Below are 21,759 nucleotides of genomic sequence, written 5' to 3' on the forward strand. Positions count from 1 at the left end.
GAACAAATGCGAAACATCTTATTCTTGTTTTTTCTTTTGGATAGTTTGATCTATGTATGCTGACTGTGGCCTTTACCCAGCTAATGCATCATGCTGACTGCACTAACAGTCACATTTGTTGTGCAGTCCGTCTAATTCACCTCTGTGTTGTGTTTCCTTCACTCTTCTGTAGGGCCTCAACAACATTATCAGCTTAGATTTTGACTACAAGAAGGAGTTCATTTACTGGATCGACTCCAGCAGACCCAGTGGCCGGAGGATAAACCGAATCCGCTTGAATGGCAGCGACCTTAAGGTACGTTTTCTTTCCCTTTTTAATTATTGTGAGCCACCAAAGACTGTAAACTATGATAATATGTAAATGTGCTCCAATCAGGATTTTTGATGCATATTTTTGGCTGGTACTAATTCAGATCACTGATAAAGGGATCAGTTTTTAGCCTTCATTTTATTGTATTATCCATAGGGATCATACAGTTAGCATTTATGTTTCAGATATTAATGCTTTTATTCAGCAAGGATGCCTTACATTGGTTAGAAGCTACCAGAAATCAAAATCAGACTACCAATTGTAAACTATATACAGTAATACTTTGTATACAGTATTTCCCCCACATAAACAGCACATATGAATAAATGATCTTTTATTATGATTTCTTTTTAAAGGGGTGGTCCACTATGATATCATATTTTAAACTTTAGTTGATGTGTAATGTAGCTGTGTGGACATAAACAACATCTCTGAATGTAATATGCTCAAATTTCAATGCAAAGGGAGACATTGGCTTTTACAGAGCTAGCTTAGCAAAGTGTACAGTGAATGAAGTTTGGGGACTACAAAAAAGTACATCCAGGCTATTGAGATCACAAATGCTTCAGGTTATGTGCATTCACCATGTGCATACATCCTGTGCAGCAAAGGGGCGTGGCCAGAGGTGCTGTAATGTAGCAGAGAAAGCTAAAATGTCGCCCAAACACTTCTATTTCCACAGAGCTTGTTCTGTTTCTGTATTTGGGCTTCCAAAAGACATGACACAAAGAGAGAAGTGCTAACAATTTAATTTTAATTATGTCCATACACACTCATTCACACTCATACACTTTTGACCATTTAGCCTACCCAATTCACCTGTACCGCATGTCTTTGGACTGTGGGGGAAACCGGAGCATCCCGAGGAAATCCACGCGATCGCGGAAAACATGCAAACTCCCCACAGAAACGCCAACTGACCCAGCCGAGGCTCGAACCAGCAACCTTCTTGCTGTGAGGCGACAGCACTACCCACTGCGCCACCGCGTTGAGATTTGTTATTATAAGTATAGAGACTGCCAATTGAATATTAAGAAGTGATTATCGGGTGATTGGTCAATCAATCTGAGCATCCCTACTAATAAGTCAAACTGTTAGCAACAGGCATGCGTTAGAGGTCCAAAGTCAACATCTGAATGTTAGACATCTGCGGCCGTACAGCCATAAATTTGAACGCTCATTTTAGCATTATTTGAGAGACTCATTAAGGTCACATGGTTAGCACCTAGATGCACATTTCCGCCGTGTACCTGCTGAGCAACACTTTTCCCCATCTCATTAGCTTCATTGCAGGGGCCAAGAGCCTCATTTGGCTTCATTACACAGTGTTGCCCCCTCCTGATTTATCACCCCTGCTCAGCACAAGCTAAAGCCATTTCAAATTCATTAGCATTCGTGGGTGTAATCTTCAGGATTTTGGAAATAGAGACAATGCAAGCTAGTACAATATGTTTAGATTGGGTGGGAGACCTTTACTCATCATTAGCAGGGGATATAATGATGCAGCTCCATTGCAGAGGAGCAATTTAATTGATGATTTTATTAATTCACTAGTTTGTGGTGGTATTTATTTATTTATTTGTTTCTCCTACAGTGTTGGAGACAATAGTATGATTTTGACTCATTGTGAAGGTCACCCTGGGGTTTTATTTTTCTCATTTCTACACTCCGCAATCCAATTTAGCACATTTTAGTAAGCGTGTAATAGTACACAACATTTTTTTAAACGATGGTTTACTAACAAATTGTCGCTTACTAAATAAATCACAACTAATGATGTAGTCTACATGTGGGAACTTTATTACCCTGATAAAATGTTTCTGTGATGAACTTTACTACATAAAAATCCAAAAGCAATGTGACGTTATGTGTTTTATAAGCTGTTTTCTTGTATATTTTTCATTTACTGATTGAGCTACGTAAGATCCAAGTAGTTAATTCATTAAGGACCGAGAACGGGTGGTGGTTTTTCTTCTTTTCTAGAATGAATCGCATTTTGAGGGTCTAAACATGCTCAAAAACTCACTTTTTTTTGGATTTTGTATTTTAACAAACGCCTCCTAGGGATTTTATCAGATCAATACCAAAATTGGTTATTGTCATCTAATGGTCTTGGTGATGTTAAACTGCAAAGATCTAGAGCTTTTGTCAGAGGGTGTGTCTGTGGTGGCCTCACAAACTTTGATGTTTTTGCCACAAAACAGGAAGTTGTTATAACTCAGGCATGCCTTGTCATTATCTCAACACTTTTGATAAGAGTCCTACTCTGAACACGTTAACATGCCAATATCCAGTTACAGTCATAGCGCCACCTGCTGGGATCAGGAAATAACATGTTTTACACTGTAACTAACTTCTACAATAAATTGTACCAGATCGAATCCATGTTCACTTAGTTTAATCCAAAGACCTTTGCGATGTTATATTGTAAAGATCTAGAGTTTTCGCTAAAGGGATCATGGAGGAGGAAGTACGCATAACTCAGCCACACAATGTCCGATCTGCCTGAAAATTCACTTTTGATGAAATTCCTCTCCTGAAGACATCTACATGCCAATATTGAGTTAAAGTTATACCGCCACCTGCTGACAGAAGGAAGTTGGGCATAAATCTGTGTTTTTTTTCTGTATATCATCTTAAATTCATATTGAATTCATATGTATATCATCTTAAATTCATATTGTCCACTGTTCTCTGTCATCCAGGTGGCAGTGAGCCTGGGTGTGAGGTCCCTTTCATCGCTGCTTGCAGCTTTAATGTTTATTTTGTTCTTTAATTGGAATGTTTGAATTTCTTGTTAAAATGGACAGAATTTGAGAAAAGATGGCTAAAAAATATCTGTGAAGTTTTATACAATTTTATCCATTATAGTAACTGTGAGATTTAAGAATCAACTAAAATTAACATATATAAAACTTAATTCTTAATTAAAGTTTTTAATTAAAACTTATTTAAAGTTAATTCTTTATTAAAAAGTTCAAGTAATTCTTCATCTTCCAGGAACATTCATGTTTCAAAATCTCAGATATAAATTATTCCAGAGCTACAAAGGCTCTTTTGGAAACGGGACAGCAGTTCATTTGATTTATTTATATATTTTGTTTAGTTACTTGCTGATTGCTTATCTGTGCAGACAGTTCATTTACTTTTAAAGGCAAGCATGAAAACAATGTGTTTGTTCAAGTTTTCAATCCTACAGTGTAAATGTGCTAATTAAAAAAAAAAAAACTATGTATGCCTAAAACATACTTTCACAATCATTTAAGTTTTTTTAGATGCATTCTTCCTTTATGTGGCTAAACTGTAGTCTGCATTTGCCTGTGTAGTGTATGTTTGGACTGATTGTTATACTTTTGCACCCAGCATGTTGTCTTAGCTTCAGGAAAAACTTCCCTAGTAAGAATTGTATTGTACATATACGCATTCAATACACATAAAGATTGTGTTTACAAGTCGAGATGAAATTATGAGTTTTGTAACTGGGTTTATTTCAGTTAGAAATATGGAAAATGCTAGATGCAGTATCAGTATTTACAGAAAAATCTGTCGAAAATAATAAATGTATAAGGTATGGATGTTTCCCAGAGATGGGTATTATTTTTCAACATTTACAATAAAAAGTCATTTAAGTTTTAAAAATTGACTAAGACAACAAAAAGTTAAAACAGAGATGATGAGCTTTTATTGTTATTTAATTTAAGCAGAGTAAAACAGTTTTAACAGTTTTATTTATTTATTTTTTCTTTTGTAAAATCTCAAATATTGTTGTAACCGATCCATTATTAAAGTAATGAATAATCATTGTTTATTGCAAGTAATTGATTGCAATCTCTTGGTATGACCTTATCGAAAAGGGAAAAGTTACAATTTTCTTTTTTATTAAAGTTAAAGCCTGCATATTACTGCATAATCAGTATTTTTTATTTATTTATTTTTTTAAACAGACTTTTTCATACATTATTTTGCACTTGCAAAAAGCAAGTGATAAGACACCCGCTGACAACAAATGTTTGGATTCTGGAAACAATGCTCCATGGGTTTGATCGGTGTAATATAATGAATAAATGTTGCACTGGAGCACATTTGGCTCGATGCCTCTGGCATTGCCTTTGGTGGGATTCAATAAGGGATTTTGTCTGTTAATATATAATGGACCAAAGTTTCTATGCTTAATAACCTCGGAAATACAGATTCACTCCATACAACTGTCAATTATTTACGTCATCTGTTTTAGCTATATGTTTTGTGAATCACAAAATGTAAGTTGGAAACCATCGTTTTGGACACATAAAACCCTTCGGTTAGGTCTAAAAAGTGATTTTAGCATTCATGCATAAATGCAGATATTGTGAGAATCATTGATCATGTGCACATTCGATGTTGATGTATTCAGATGTTGACATTTTAAAGGAGTAAGCCTTCATTTTCATACAAGACGATCCTTCAAATCAGAGATGGACCAGATCACTAGAAAACCAGAAGCTCTTTCTTTCCCTCTCAGAATATTAATGTTTCCTCTCATCCCCTCATCTGGAGGCACTTTCCTGATTGGGGAAATGTTCCTCAATCATTGACATTTCAGAGAATTTTTCAAGCTCGGCTGAAATTACTGCTGAAGGGGCGGTCTTGTCAATTGGCACAGTTATATATGTCCTGTCAGAAGATGATGATAATAGAGAAAATCTCAAAGCACATCATGTCTTTCAATGACAGCTTGCAGACGTCCCCTATGTTTTGATGACAACGTTTGTTTTATAAGTACGCTGTGCAATATTAGCATCAGACACTGCACTAAACAGACAGAATAACTTATTGAAAGGAATAGATTATTCTGGATATGTTTGATGGTTTATTCACTCTTATTCTAAATGTAAATGCTAAATCTTTTCTCCTGTTCCACACAAAAGATTGATGTTCTGGGGTCGGTTGCAGTAACTGCTTAGACTTGTCTTTCAAGTAAATGGACTTGTTATTATTAATTAAAAGTGTATTATGTAAGAAATTATGTTTCCAACAAACTGTATATGAATTGTGCACATTGGGAAGCCGTTATTATAAATATATGAGTTCTTTAGGCTTAACTAAGTATTCACATTGTAAATGAATGAAAAAAATAAAATAATAAAAACATTGACAGTTCAATTCAGGTCATTATTATTACTATAGCACTTTTACAATGTAGATTGTTTCAAAGCAGCTTAAAATAGAAGTTCTAGTAAATTGAAACTGTGTCAGACCAGTTTTCAGAGTTGAAGTTCAGTTTAGTTCAGTTCAGTGTGGTTTAATTTTCACTGCTGAAAGTCCAAACACAGTTGGACAGTTGAGTGGATGTTGAATAATTATATACAGTAAGTGTATAGTGTGTCATTTTGGGACACAACTACAGTCTTAACGTGCATCTCATGATTTTGCCAAGTACGATGAGATCTTGGATTAACATCTATGTTGATCCTGGAACATAATTTGAAAATGTTTGAAAATGTAATCTATAACTATTCCCTACCTCTAAACCCAACCATAACTGTAAACTATTCAAAACAATCAGAGGGGAATAACAGTTGGATAACAACCCACATAGCAAAATAGCTCTGGCCCAGCTTACAATCAGCTTTTGCTTGGCCCACATGCCACAGTGAATTACCGTACATGACTCGATCAAGTCTGGCTTCCAGACAAGGGCCAAACATGGACCATATCTGGGCCAAGTCTCAGCCAAGTTAATAACCAATAACTGAGCCTGAACTGGGCCAGATATGTAGGTGTCACGACTGCAATGAAATTGATAAACCCATGAATCATTGCGTTTTAGGCGTGCTGTGGGTGTGCTTTTTCTCAAAGCAACCTGATGAGTGTAATTTTTTTTCTTTATTTGAAAATTATGAAAATGTATTTTAAATGTGGGTCAAGATAGGCCAAAATTAAATGGCCCATATATCAATTATTAACATCTGGGCTAAATAGTACAATTTACATCTGGCCCAAGTATTGTGTGTTGCCTTAAAGACGACAAAAACCAACCAACTCTGAAACTCTGAAAACGACCAAAACCAGGGCCATGTTAGGCCCTTGTCTGGAAGCCAGACTTGATGCAGTCATGTACTGTAATTCACTGCGGCATGTAGGCCAAGCAAAAGCTGATTGTGAGCTGGGCCAGAGCTGTTTTGCTATGTGGGTTGAATCCCTCAAGCGGTTCTAAACCTTAATGAGTTTCTTTATTCTGTTGAACACAAAAGAACATATTTTAAATAAAGCTGAAAACATGTAACCATTGACCTCCATAATAGGAAAAACAAAACTATGGAAGTCAGTGTTTATAGGTTTTCAGCTTTCTTCAGAATATATTTAACCTATTTAACCCCATATTTTTGTGTTCAACAGAAGTAAGAAACGTATACAGGTTTGAAACGAGTAAAGGGTAAGTACATGATGACAAAATTGTCCTTTTTAGGTAAAATATCCCTTTAAGAGACTTTTATGGTAATTTGTTTTTGAAGCATAAAAGAAAGTGCCTTTCCATTGAATTTACATGAAAAAGCAAGGAGAATTACTCAGAATTTCTACTTTTGTGTTTTACCAAGAAGTCATATATGGTTGTAAGAACATGAAATTGAGTAAACAATGACTGAATTTGACTAATCCAGCTTGCTGATTGCAGTGGTATAATATGACAAGATTGCAGTAACTGAATCCTACTTGTTTGCTTTAGATTGTTCACCGAACAGCTGTACCAAGTGCGCTGGCAGTGGACTGGATCGGGAAGAACTTGTACTGGTGTGACGTAGAACGAAAAACACTGGAAGTCTCCAAATCCAATGGCTTATACCCTACCATTTTAGTGAGCTCGGGCCTGAAAAACCCAACGGACCTGGCACTGGATGCTCAAACCGGGTACAGCTGCTTCCTTTTCTGTTTCGAAATATTGTCTACTTTTCACCAACAGTCTTAGGAGACTATATTTTGTAGTGAGAAAATGACTGCCACGATGGGAGGTATCTAATCTCTGCTTGAAACAATAGTGATGAGATTGTGTCTCACGTTATATGAAGTTCATGAATGAGGGTCATTCTCTGTCCCGCAGGTATGTGTTCTGGATTGACTGCTGTGAAAATCCTCACGTGGGTCGCGTTGGCATGGACGGCCAAGGCCAAAGTGTGATTGTGAACAAAGAGATCTACAGCCCTTCAGCTTTAACCATTGACTACACAAACAAGAGGATCTACTGGGCGGATGATAATCACATCCTTTTTGCCAACATGGACGGTTCTCAGAGGCACCGGGGTACAAAATGAGATCTAATTTTGCTCATTTTTGCAGTTGTTGGAATGGAATTGTAGAGCATAACAAGGATGAATTAGGGGGGGGGGGGGGGGGGGGGCACAGTAAAGCCTTTTAGCATTATAACAATGCAAGGCCACAATCTTCTCTGTGCAAAATAATAATAATAATAATAATAATAATAATAATAATAATAAAAATAATAATAATAGCAGTCTGTCATGATACCTACATTCACAAATGTTAAAAGCATGCCATCATTTACTTGAATGAGTTTATTTTTTCTAATCAGCACAAAATAAGATATTTTTAAGAATGTTTTTAGTCCAAATAGACTTTCCCCCCTACATTGGAACTCAGTAGGGACTTTTTGACTACCAATATTGTTAAAAATATATTCTTTGTGCTCATCAGACCCATATAGAAAAATGATACATGGAATTATATGCTAATTACATACGGTACAGTGCATTCGGAAAGTATACATAGCGCTTCACTTTTTCCAATTTTTTTTTTTGTTACAGCCTTATTCCAAAATTGATTAAATTATTTTCTGAAAATTCTACACACAATACCCCATAATGACAATGTGAAAAAGATTTTTTGAAATTGTTGCAAATTTATTAAAAATAAAAAACCTTGAAAAATCACATGTACAGAAGTATTCACAGCCTTTGCTCAATACTTTGTTGATGCATCTTTGGCAGCAATTACAGCCTCAAGTCTTTTTGAATATGATGCCACAAGCTGGGCACACCTGTCTTTGGGAATTTTTGCCCATTTCTCTTTGCAGTACCTCTCAAGGTCTATCAGGTTGGATGGAAAGCGACATTGTACAGCCATTTTCAGATCTCTCCAGGGATGTTCAATAGGATTTAGGTCTGGGCTCTGGCTGGGCCACTCAAGGACATTCACAATTTTGTTTCTTATGGTCTGAGAGTCCTTCAGATTCCTTTTTGCAAATTCAAGGTGGGGAGTGGCTTCCGTCTGGCCACTCTACCATACAGGTAGATTGGTTGATTGCTGCACAGATGGTTGTCCTTCTGTAAGGTTCTCCTTTCTCCATAGAAGACTGCTGGAGCTCAGACAGTGTGACCATCAGGTTATTGATCACCTCCCTGACTAAGGATTTTCTCCCTCGATCACTCAGCCTAGATTGCCGGCCAGCTCTAAGAAGAGTCCTGGTGGTTCCAAACATCTTCCACTTACGGATGATGGAGGTCACTGTGGAACTTTGGAAATTGGAACTTTTAGAGCTGCAGAAATTTTTCTGTAACCTTCCCCAGCCTTGTGCATGAGACAATCCTGTCTTGGAGGTCTACAGACAATTCCTTTATCTTCATGCTTGGTTTGTGCTTTGACATGCACTGTCAACCCTGGGACCTTATATAGACAGGTGTGTGCTTTTTCAAATCATGTCCAGTCAACTGAATTTACCAATTCAGTGAACTCCAATACCACAGGTAAAACATCTCAAGAATGATTAGTGAAAACAAAATATATCTGAGCTCAATTTAGAGCTTCACAGCAAAAGGCTGTGAATACTTCTGTACATGTGATTTTTCAGGTTTTTTATTTGTAATAAATTTGCAACAATTTCAAAAAATATTTTTTTACATTGTCGTTATGGGGTATAGTGTGTAGAATTTTGAGGAAATAAATGAATTTAATCCATTTTGGAATAAGGCTGTAACATAAAAAATGTGCAAAAAGTGAAGTGCTATGAATACTTTCTACGGATGCACAGTATAAGACAATATTGGCAAATATGGCAATATTTGAAAATAAATATTGTATATATGACATGTATTTTATTTATGTGAAATCCAAATGGGCAACGCAGTGGCGCAGTAGGTAGTGCTGTCGCCTCACAGCAAGAAGGTCACTGGTTCGAGCCTTGGCTGGGTCAGTTGGCATTTCTGTGTGGAGTTTGCATGTTCTCCCTCCGTTTGTGTGGGTTTCCTCTGGGTGCTCCGGTTTCCCCCACAAGGATTAATAAAGGGACTAAGCCCAAAAGAAAATGAATGAATGAATGAATGAATGAAATCCAAATATGAAATTGCATGTAATTTACAGTTGAAGTCAGAATTATTAGCCCCCCATTTTTTTTCTTTTTTAAATATTTCCCAAATTATGTTTAACAGAGCAAGGACATTTTCACAGTATGTCTGATAATATTTTTTCTTCTGGAGAAAGTCTTATTTGTTTTATTTCGACTAGAATAAGAGCAGTTTTTAAACACCATTTTAAGGTAAAAAATATTAGCCCATTTAAGCTATTATTTTTTTGATAGTCTACAGAACAAACCATCGTTATACAATACCTTGCATAATTACCTTAACCTGCCTAGTTAACCTAATTAACCTAGTTAAGCCTTTAAATGTCACTATAAGCTGTCTTGAAAAATATCTAGTAAAATATAATTTACCATCATCATGGCAAAGATAAAATAAATCTGTTATTAGAAATGATTTATTAAAGCTATTATGTTTAGAAATGTGTTAAAAAAAAAATCTTCTCTCCGTTAAACAGAAATTTGGGAAAAAAAAAAATAAACAGGGGGGCCAATAATTCAGTGGGACCAAGATTTCTGACTTCAACTGTATGTCATTTCAAAGTATTACCATATATCAGATTTCAATGTGGGAAAGAAACACATCCATGTTTGAAAAAAGTGGAGGATGAGTAATTAGTAAATGAATAATTAGATTTCATATTTGAGGGAATTATGCTTTTAAGTTGTTTTTAACTTGAGAACGGTTTGATTTGGAATTAGTATTATGAGATTGACTTCTTTATGAAGTAATGCAGATTTAATGATGTTACATGGTGTGATATTCTCTACCTCAGTTCCCCATGACCACATCCAGGGTGTGATGGGGCTCACGCTGTTCGAGGACTTCATTTATTGGACTGATGGGAAGTCCAAATCTCTCCGCAGAGCTCATAAGACCACTGGTGCTAATGCTGTCGAACTCCTAAATTCATGGCAAGCCATTAAGTCTGTCATTGTCTACCACCCGCTGCGCCAACCTGAAGGTAGAGACTGTTTCAAATTAATATTGTATTAGTTTAACATTTGGTTTGCCCCAAAATTAAAACAATGTCATTATATACTCACTCTTTCACAGATTTTTGAATCTTGGTCTAGAATTATTTGCATATTATATTATATTATATTATATTATATTATATTATATTATATTATATTATATTATATTATATTATATTATATTATATTATATTATATTATATTATATTATATTATATCAAGTTTGTATTTACTATTTATTTATCATTTTATTAGAATTCAAATATTTGGGGTCAGTAAGATTGTCTGAAATGTTTTTACAAAACAGTAATATTGTAAAATATTGTTTAAAAAGTAATGTTTTGCAAACCATGCACTTGTTTAAAAATCAAAAGATCAAATTAACATTAATTATGATAATAAGTTGAAAAGAAGCATTTTTTGAAGCATAATAAATATTTTTACTTTGTATTTTGATCAATGTAATGGGTCATAGAACAATCTTTTTTCTTGTTTCCCAAAGAACGTTTTGAATATCAATTTTTTAATGATGTTAAGAACATTGTATTATCATTTTTAATAAGATAAATTTGTAATAGGTTACACTTTAAGGTGACGTGCAATGTAACTATTTATTTAACTACTGTAATTCTTTGAATGTTATGTTATGTTATGTTATGTTATGTTATGTTATGTTTAATTATATTATATTATATTATATTATATTATATTATATTATATTATATTATATTATATTATATTATATTAATGATATATTATATTATATTATATTATATTATATTATATTATATTTTATTATATTATATTATATTATATTATATTATATTATATTATATTATATTATATTATATTATATTATATTATATTAATGATATATTATATTATATTATATTATATTATATTATATTATATTTTATTATATTATATTATATTATATTATATTATATTATATTATATTATATTATATTATATTATATTATATTATATTATATTATAAATTTGTATTTATTATTTAGTTATAATTTTATTAGAATTCAAAAGTTTGGGGTCAGTAAGATTGTATTAAATGTTTTTACAAAACAGTAATGTCAAATATTGTTAAACTGTAATAATGTTTTGGAAATCATCCACTTGTTTAAGAATCGAAAGATCAAATTTACATTAATTATGATAAGTTGAAAATAAGACTTTTTTTAAAGCTTAATAAATGTCTTTACTTTGTATTTTGATCAATGTAATAGGTCATAGAAGAACCTTTTTTCTTGTTTCCCAAAGAACAAAAAGGGTCTTCAAATTTTTTATGGTGTTAAGAACATTGTATTAACTTTTTAACATTTGTATTTTTTTGTAATAGGTTACACTTTATTTTAAGGTGACAATTGCCATGTAACTATTGATGTAACTACTGAGTAATAATTAAATGTGCATAATTACTATATGGTTGGGGTTAGAATATGGGTTGGGTTTAAGGTTAGTTATATGTATGTATGCATAATTCATTTAATTACTATAGTAGGTGCATGGAACATGTAACTATGTCACCTTAAATTAAAATGTTATATTATATTTTATTTTTTTTGCATTACATTACAGAATGGCATAACAATTCTTTTTTATAAATAACCCTGCAATATAACATATAATATGTCAACCCTCATTTGACAGTCCCCAAACACCAGTGTCAAGTGGCTAATGGAGGCTGTAGTCACCTATGTTTGCTCTCACCTGGAGGAGGTCACAAATGCGCCTGTCCAACTAACTTCTACTTGGCCGCCGATAACAAGACATGCCTATCCAACTGCACAGCCAGCCAGGTCTGTATGCCAGAATGATGATTCCATGTCATTAGGATTGTTGTAGTTTATGCTTCCCATAACTGATTGGCATTTTTTGCAGTTCCGCTGTGGAACGGATGAGTGCATCCCATTCTGGTGGAAATGTGATACGGTTGATGACTGCGGTGATGGCTCTGATGAGCCTGCGGATTGTCGTGAGTGCTTTGTTTCTCATGTTACTCAACCTACACTGCCTGCCTGCACTGTTGTTTGTGTTTTGAACAGTTTGCAATATTCATGCATTGTCGTAACCAGGGGTTTAGGAAGAAAACAATCCAAAAAAGTGTGTGGGGCATGTTATAAATCTCCTTAGAAGTATGACTTTGTTTTATATGCCTAGTTGCCTTGGTTACACTCATATGAGACAAGCTTAAAAGCAAATCTTTCCAGAAACGTCAGCACTGTTGTGTTTACGACGTTCACATTTTAATAGGGAGACCTTCTTGTGAAAATTATGAATATAAAAAATGCTGTTTTTTTATGTCAGACAGCTTTACTTTTCTTCTGTTGTTCGAGATGACGATCTGTAAGCTGCTCGGCGCTGCAACTTGGGTCATGAATATTAATTACATTGTGATGTTCAGATTTGCTGAAAGGCAAAAACTGGAAGATGAGCACAAGCCATGTTGGATTACTGCGTACATGTTCATTCAGAACAACTGCTTGGCGGAAGCTTCAGCTTGATCCTAAAGGGATTGTTCAGTCAAAAGTGCTATTTTTAGTAACAAAAAAAAAAGATTCATTTTTTTACAAGTTTTACTTGTTGATACATTTATATCATTGTGTATCGATCTCCTATTATCTTCTTATTCTTATATGCAAAATAAGTTTATTTATTCTCACTTCACTGCTGAGTAGAGATCCCGGACAAGCCCCCATTAAATGATATGTTTATGACGCATTACATTGTATTGCGTTTGTGCACTTGGCTACTGCTTTATTAACCCTTAATCTAGCCAAGTGTGAGTTTGATCAAACAACAGTGACTTATCTGTTATTTTACAGCTTTATGTCCCATACCAGTGTTGTGCTAGTTACTGAAAAATAGTAACTAGTTAGTTATTAGTTACTTCATTCAAAATGTAACTCAATTACTTTATTAATTACTTACACCAAAAAGTAACTTTGCGTTAACACTGAAAGCGGCGAGAGCGTCAAAGTAGCCGGAAGTCATTCATTTTCAATGGGAGCCAGCAGCAGTAAGCTTTGAGGAGCAGCGCAGCACATCTTCACCGGTGTGGGCATCGAGGAAAGTTGAAATCAAAGCAACTTTATGGTAATGAGCTATGGTGCGGTTCGGTGGCAAGTAATCAGAAAGTCCACTACTTGAGAGGAGTCCAGAGAACATAGCCCTGTGAACTTTGGTTCCGACTACAGTTGTTCCCAAGGGTTTGATTATTGTGGTCACCGGATTTCCAATTATTTACAATGTTTTCTAACAGGGACATACATTAAAAAAGTTACTAGTGAGTTACTGATGTGCGTTAATGTTAAAAATATATTGTTTTCTTTAAAAAAAGCGGGAATCTCATGCGACAATACAAAACAGTATAGAATATTTAGAATATTTCAGACATATGGACACATATTGGATTAGTGGAGCAAAGTCACACCACATGCAAATTGATCTTCCATTGTTAAATGAATTTGATAAAAAGTGTGCAACATTTTCACGCTAGAAAGCATGTTTTATTCGGGAATGTAACTGATTTGCTGATAATGCTGCAACAGCTCCTTTACATACAAGATTAGTGTAGTGAATTTTGAAGCTCTTGCTGCCGGAGCTGTGAAGGCAGACTGCGTTGTCGCCAGGGCGGCCAGAGCAAACTTTGACGCTCTCACCGACTTCGATGTGAATGCACAGTTATGCATTACTGTTAAAAGTAGTTTTTGAGTTACTTTTCCAAAGAACATTTTTAATGCTCCCATTAATAACGTCACTTAAGTGCTGCATGGAGAATACATTGTTGATCAACTTCACAGTTTTAATTCATTTGCATTTTCACAACTAAAACACAAGACAGACTAAAACAAAAAGTCATATTTGAAACACTAATTTATTTAATTCAGACCAGCAGCACAAAAATAAAAATATCCCAAGGTTATAAACCAGCTGAATAATGTATTTAGAAACAAAAAAGCAAAAGCTAAAGATGCTTCAGCTTTATAAAAGTTGTTGTATTTAACCCTTAAACATGTTCTTTCACAGCTTGAGTGTGAAAAACAGCAACAATATACAACAAACACAAAACCTTTATCAAATAATTTAATAAAAGTAATCTGAATTATCATTCAGAATTAGTTTGGTGAAACTCAGCACCAAAAAACTGCTATAGCCCCTTTTCACATTTCTGGGTTTCTCAGTTGCGGAAGTCATCATAATTGGGAATACTTAGGGCAGTGAATGAAAGAAAATAACAAATATTTTTTACAATCTTATTTGCTTAAATCTTAAGGAAAACTCCATGATGGTGTTATCAAGACTTTCAGCAAAAGGAAAAAAAAATATGTGTGACTGATAAAGGCAGTCAGGGGAGAGAATAATGTCAAATTTACTCTCAGCCACATAGATGTGGCATTACAAACACCTTACATAAGCGCGAATTCGTTTTTTTGTAATTTGAAGATGATATACTACATACGTACCTAAATGCATAGAAATGTTTTTTTTAATCTAAATATTAAAAGCTTTCAAGGATTTAAGATTGTTATGACCGTTAAACGTGTCAAAAGAGGCTTGTGAAAAGGGTCCATTATAGACAACTGTACATTTTATGCATTTTTAACAAAAGAAAAACATAACCGCTACTCAAAAATGAAATCGATGAGCAATTTTCAAACTAACCACAAATTAAACATGACATGTCAGCAACTTATGCAAAGGAAGCTGTGTATATTCAAAAAGCAAAAGCTGATGTTGTGTCCAAATGTGTGCTTATTTATTTGAAACAACAAACATAGTAGTATTAGTAATAGTAATTAATAATAGTAACATTAATCTCTCGCACATGCACACTCGGTCTACCTCGCGTGCATTCGATCTCTCTCATGAGCACCCGGTCTCTCTCATGCGCATGTTCTAGCTCGCACCCCTTGTGTGCATTCGGTCTCTGCTTTCGCTTGACTTTTGTCCAGTCTGTCCACACCAAGCTCTAAATACTACTATAAACTCAAATGTGCCAAATGTGAATTTCTAAAACAGTAAACCTGTAATATTATTAATATTACATATTATGTTCAACCATTTCCAAGAGATGGGTTGCGGCTGGAAGGGCATGCGCTGCGTAAAACATGTGCTGGATAAGTTGGCGGTTCATTCCGCTGTGGCGACCCCGAATCAATACAGGGACTAAGCCGAAAGGAAAATGAATGAATGAATTATGTTCAACCAAATCATGTAATGGTGCCATCAACTAATGAAATGCAACAGGTCTAAATCCTCTGCCCAGCCCCCGTCGCAGCAGCAACCTGCTTGCGAAAAATACACACTTAGGCTCTATTTACCCTAATACGTCTTAGTTTTAAAATGGCATTTTAGAACAAAAATGTCCACACTGGCGTTTCACCTAGCATTTCTGAAAAGCCCTCCTTCCACAATATACTGTTAAAAACGCACATCACGTGACCCCACACACATTCATAAGCTGTAGCGTACGCACACATCTGAGCTCCAGCAGTCAGCGGGGCAGTTGAGTTCAAAACCACAGAGAGCAGTGCACGTCAGAGAGTTTATCAAGGATATACCGCTGGATCGCGTCTCACTACAGTTGTTAAAGGTGATATTTAATTAATCTTGTCTCTATCTAACGACTCTTCGGTCTTTTGAATATATCAAGTAACATGTCACAGTGTCAGTACACTGCTTTTATCGTTCGCTTTCACGCTTGTACTTAATGTAAGCGAAAACCTCAGATGCTGTTGGTTGGTTCCTGTTGGTTGTGCACCTTTTTTACCCACCAAGTTTGTCGGCACCATTATAACGACACAGATCACTCTGCCTATTCATGCCAGAGTCTGGCAAAAAAAGTGATTGACAGGTGGTAATTTGTAACTTCTTTTTATTTATTTATGATTTGGTTATGGGTAAAACAAAGACCATGTAGGTCAGGTAGTTGAAACGGTAGGCTACAAATAATGAATTAATTATAAATTAATTAATTCTTTATAAGCCGCCTACAACGAAGATGCCATCATCCATCGCGATGTTTCACATTAGACATCGTATGATGCCAAATTGGTCAACATCGCCAAAACCTACTGGGAATGACATTCATTGTTTATCTCATTATAGCTTGTTATTTTTGGCATCTGCATCAGTTATAATGACCTGTGATTGTAACACATGAAAGTACATACAGTATGAAGATGAAGTAGTTCACAGCTTCACACAAGTCTGACCTTCAAGCTGTGAGAAAGAAGGAACTTGTTTTCTTTAATTTTGTTTTCCCGGTGAGCTTGTGTCTAGCCTCACTTTGTGGTGATTCACTTGAGCAGTACAAACAGAAAATGACAGGCTGCCAATGGCTGCTGTTAATAGGTGGAACCTCTGTTTGTTCGATAAAGGGCAGGGGGGCATTAAATATCGTACAAGTGCTTTTAGAGACATAATGGAATGTGGGTTGACTCGCCAATTTCAGGCAGCCTCACACGGCTCGGGTTTTAAAACACACATACACACCCATGTGCAAATTGCTTCGAATCCTCCGGAGTTCACTGTTAATCATCGTTTTTTTTGCAGCGGAATTCAAATGCCAGCCTGGGCGATTTCAGTGTGGCACCGGCCTTTGCGCTTTACCTCCCTTCATCTGCGATGGAGAGAATGACTGCGGGGACAACTCGGATGAGGCCAACTGCGGTGAGCAGAATAATACATACGAAAGCTGCTCTTAAATGCCATGTTCTTATCGACAGATCCATTGCTTTTTGTCTCTGTGTGAGACTATCGGGACTCCCTGCTAGAATTGCGTTGCTGTGAAGTATGTGGCAAGGGGGAGAAAAATCTGGCAAGAATTTTCATCAGCAGCAAATCTTCTTTAGCGCTGCTGTCTCTGAATGTTCAATTATACAAAGTCTCCGTGCTATCAAGCGATCGATATCCATTTTAGGAGTATTAGAAAAGAGTACAGAGTGTTTTGTCATTTAATGATCATAATGGGGATGTATTGGACCAAAGCTGATTTCAGATTCAAGACATTTAACACGAATAATATTGTTTCTGCTATCATCTCGGTGTCATTCGTATTGGATCTTATGACTTCATTTGTGCTGCATTGATCAGGTTTTCCTCACTGTAATGTCTCTGCCCGTTTTCAGATACATACATCTGTCTGTCAGGCCAGTTCAAGTGCAGCCGAAAGCAGAAGTGTATACCGTTGAACCTGCGCTGCAATGGACAGGACGACTGCGGGGATGGCGAGGATGAGACGGACTGCCGTAAGCAATGCCATGACAGTTTTTGCTCCCCTCATTAAACACTGACTATAATGGGCCCCGTTCTTGTAAACTAAAGGGTGTTGTGACAGAATTGCTCGAACTCTGCCAAATTGGACTTTTCCGCTGTGAATTTAATGATCCAAACTGACAAATCTCAAATGTGGCTTTTATCCCTTTAAACAAGTTGGCTGGTTGGGGAGCTATAAGGCTAGTCATGTTCTGATGAGGTATTCTGAGAGAAAAGGAACCCTTCTTGAAAAAGGTAGCAGTACTTGTCAACAAGAAATTAAGTCACCTGGAGTTGGAAAAAACCGAATAACAAATAAAAACTTAAACTAAATGGTGTTTTACACGGAACACACTGCATCAAAAGAAATATTGTATGTATGTATGTATGTATGTATGTATGTATGTATGTATGTATGTATGTATGTATGTATGTATGTATGTATGTATGTATGTAAGTTCAATACATCACCATTTTTTCTCAGAAAACATATTTCTAAATGTGCTATTGACTTGTATTTTTCACCAGATGTTTGTAACAACCAAAGAAATCCATATATGCAAAGAAAACAATATTAATTAGTTTACAAATTAAGTTATGTGTTGTAAAATTAAATGACACATGAAGAAATTATTGAACGCATGAAGAAAGGGAGGTGTAGAGGGGCAATAAAAGCCTAGACAGCAGCTGAAGTAGTTCTTCAGCAACCCTTTGCCCCTCATCAGTGTAAATTAATATCGGTTGCTTCAGTCCATCATCTACATTACCAGTATAATAAAGCGGAAACTGGAGTGGACAATTCAGCAAGACAATGATCCAAAACACAGCCAAGGAAACTCTTAAATGCTTTCTGAAAAAGAAAATTAAGTTGTAGAAAGGCCCAGCCAATCAACTGACTTGAATGGGGTATATGAAAATGGACTTTTAGTTTTTCAGCCTGCCAGCCTCAGCACTTCCGGTGAACTGACTTTCCATTATAAAATTGTCATGTTTAAGCTCTGATTTCTTTAAAAATCAGTAATCTTCACTGCCTGATAGATATATACGATATGAACTGGGTCTCAGGCCGGACAAGAATCACTGCATTCATTTCTATTTTCCCCAGCCAAGTCTTTAAAATATGACAGTTTATTTTACCCCAGTAATGGAGTTTCTGGCCTGCTGAGCCTGATGGAACTAGTGTTTACACGGTCTTTCATCTCGTTTTACACTTGATCACCTAAATGAATGCTTAAGTCTGTTTAGCTGAATGTATTGTAATTACATTACAACATTGATGCTGTAAAAGAAACCTTATGAAATTGAAAATAGTCACATTAAGCTTTGACTGAAAGTTTATTATTGGCTAAAAAACACTAGCATGCATATACCCCATGCAATAGAAAATACAAATTACAGGTCAGATTTGGTAGACGAGACCTACTGTTATGAAGCGGACAGGAGACAGAGGTAAGGAAACGTTAGGGTGTTTATTGAATGACAACAAGGAGCACATGAAGGATAGCCAGGAGGATCAGGAATGATGTTGGGGTCTTTTCCTCCGTGGCTGGGTAACAGGAATACACGAGGATGGACAGCACACACCAGATACAGCTGACAGAGGATGACACAGACTTGGAAGGACTGGAAGACAGGACGATTCGGGAGGACCAGGAAGACTAGGAGGAATACAAAGAGAACAGGTAAGTAAATCGTTTGTTTAGCTGAGGATGACTACGCTGAGTGGTCGCTCAGTTGTCCGCTTTCGTCGAGACGAGCCCGGACAATGAGCGACTGGAGTGCTGTGCTTTTATCTGGTGCTCGTGAATGTGATGCAGCTGTGTGCTCATTAGAAGTCAGGTGATGGTGATCTTCGTGAGTGGGGGTCGTGAGAGCCTGACCAATCCATGACAGTACCCCCCTCCCCAGGGCCCGCTCCTGAGGGCCGACACCTCCGACGCCGTGGTGGTCTCCCTCTGCCTCTAGGCGCTGGGAACTCAGGGTGGCTCTCATGAAACTCCACCATGAGACTAGGATCGAGAATATCAGCTCTGGGAACCCATGTCCTTTCTTCGGGGCCGTACCCTTCCCAGTCCACCAGGTACTCCAACTGGCCACCACGACGTCGGGAACGCAAGATCTCCTTCACTGCGTAGACGGCTCCTTCTTCTAGGAGCAGTGGAGGAGGGGGTTCCTCTTCGTGGTCAGGCTCTGTGGAGGGAAGAACAGGATCGTGATAGGGTTTCAGGAGTGATACGTGGAATGTAGGGTGAATACGGTAGTGAGAGGGTAATTGTAGTTTGTAGGTGACGGGGTTAACCTGTTCCACGATGGTGAAGGGACCAACAAATCGGGGACTTAACTTGCGAGAGGGCAGTCGCATGCGTATGTCCCGGGTGGATAGCCACACCTTTTGTCCGGGTGTGTATCTGGGTTCTTCAGACCTTCTTCTATCGGCGGTTACCTTGCTTCGACGGACTGCCCTCTGCAGATGTTGATGAGCCTCGTCCCAGACTCTCTCGCTCTCCCGGAACCAGTGATCCACTGCGGGGACATCAGATGGTTCGCCATCCCAGGGAAAGAGCGGTGGTTGGAAGCCCAGGACGCACTGGAATGGCGTGAGTCCGGTGGAGGGTTGCCGCAGTGAATTTTGGGCATATTCTGCCCAGCCCAAATACTGGCTCCAGGAGCTCTGGTGACCACTGCAGAAGGTCCTCAGGAACCGTCCCACCTCCTGAATCTTCCTCTCTGTCTGCCCGTTGGTTTGGGGATGATATCCAGAAGAGAGGCTGACGGCCACACCTAGGAGCTTGAAGAAGGCTTTCCATAGACGTGAGATGAACTGTGGACCTCTGTCCGACACAATATCTTCTGGAATACCAAATGACCTGAAGACTTGATTAAAGATATTGTCGGCTGTTTCAAAGGCTGTGGGAAGACCTTTCAGAGGGATTAGTTTGACAAACTTTGAGAATCTATCTACTATGACTAGAATACAGGTATTACCTTCTGACGAAGGGAGATCAGTGATAAAGTCCACTCCTAGGTGTGACCAGGGACGGTTCGGAATCGGCAAGGGATGGAGCTTTCCAGCGGGTAGATGACGTGGGCTCTTGGATTGGGCACAGTCCTTACAGCCCTGAACATATTGCCTCACATCCCTTGCCATGTTTGGCCACCAGAATCGTTGGGATACTAGCGAGAGAGTATTGTTGATCCCTGGATGTCCAGTGCCTAGCGAGGTATGTAAGGAGTGGATCAGATCTACCCGGTGTTCAGGTGGTATGAACTGCCGATGAGGAGGGCATCCCGGCGGAGCAGGGGCTTCCGGAGTGGCAACGACTGGAGGAGCGTTCCAGGTGATCGGACAAATGGAGATGTGTTCGGGAAGAATCTTCGTTGGGAGTTCTTCATGATCGTGATGCTCGTGTAAACGAGAGAGAGCGTCTGCTCTTAGATTCTTGGGTCCTGGACGATAGGAAATGGAGAAATCAAAACGTGAGAAGAAAAGTGACCATCTGGCTTGACGTGGACATAGTCTCTTGGCCTCTTTGATATATTGGAGGTTTTTGTGATCTGTGATCACCTGGAACGGATGTTTGGCTCCCTCCAACCAGTGACGCCACTCCTCCAAGGCTAGCTTGATTGCTAGCAGCTCCCTGTCTCCTATGCTGTAATTCTGCTCCGCCGGGCTCAACTTCCGAGAGAAATAGGCACAGGGATGCAGTCGGGGCGGTGTATCATGATGTTGAGATAATACTGCCCCGACGCCGGTGGTGGATGCGTCCACTTCCACCACGAAAGGAAGATTTGGGTCAGGATGAGTCAGGAGTGGGGCCCTTGTGAACTCCTTCTTAAGAAGGCGGAA

General features: G+C 37.4%; 1 protein-coding gene across 1 annotated transcript in view; it reads left to right on the forward strand.

Annotated features, from left to right (window-relative positions):
* lrp1bb (low density lipoprotein receptor-related protein 1Bb) overlaps positions 1 to 21,759 on the forward strand; it is a 625,723-nt gene that overhangs the window by 529,009 nt on the left and 74,955 nt on the right. Inside the window, exons 58-65 of the mRNA XM_056465638.1 lie at positions 173 to 295; positions 7,017 to 7,198; positions 7,389 to 7,588; positions 10,436 to 10,624; positions 12,303 to 12,451; positions 12,534 to 12,627; positions 17,211 to 17,327; positions 17,786 to 17,905. Coding sequence (XP_056321613.1) covers positions 173 to 295; positions 7,017 to 7,198; positions 7,389 to 7,588; positions 10,436 to 10,624; positions 12,303 to 12,451; positions 12,534 to 12,627; positions 17,211 to 17,327; positions 17,786 to 17,905 — 1,174 coding nt within the window. The remainder of the gene's footprint in view (positions 1 to 172; positions 296 to 7,016; positions 7,199 to 7,388; positions 7,589 to 10,435; positions 10,625 to 12,302; positions 12,452 to 12,533; positions 12,628 to 17,210; positions 17,328 to 17,785; positions 17,906 to 21,759) is intronic.

The sequence above is a fragment of the Danio aesculapii genome, chromosome 9, assembly GCF_903798145.1.
Source record: "Danio aesculapii chromosome 9, fDanAes4.1, whole genome shotgun sequence".
Taxonomy (NCBI): Eukaryota; Metazoa; Chordata; class Actinopteri; order Cypriniformes; family Danionidae; genus Danio; species Danio aesculapii.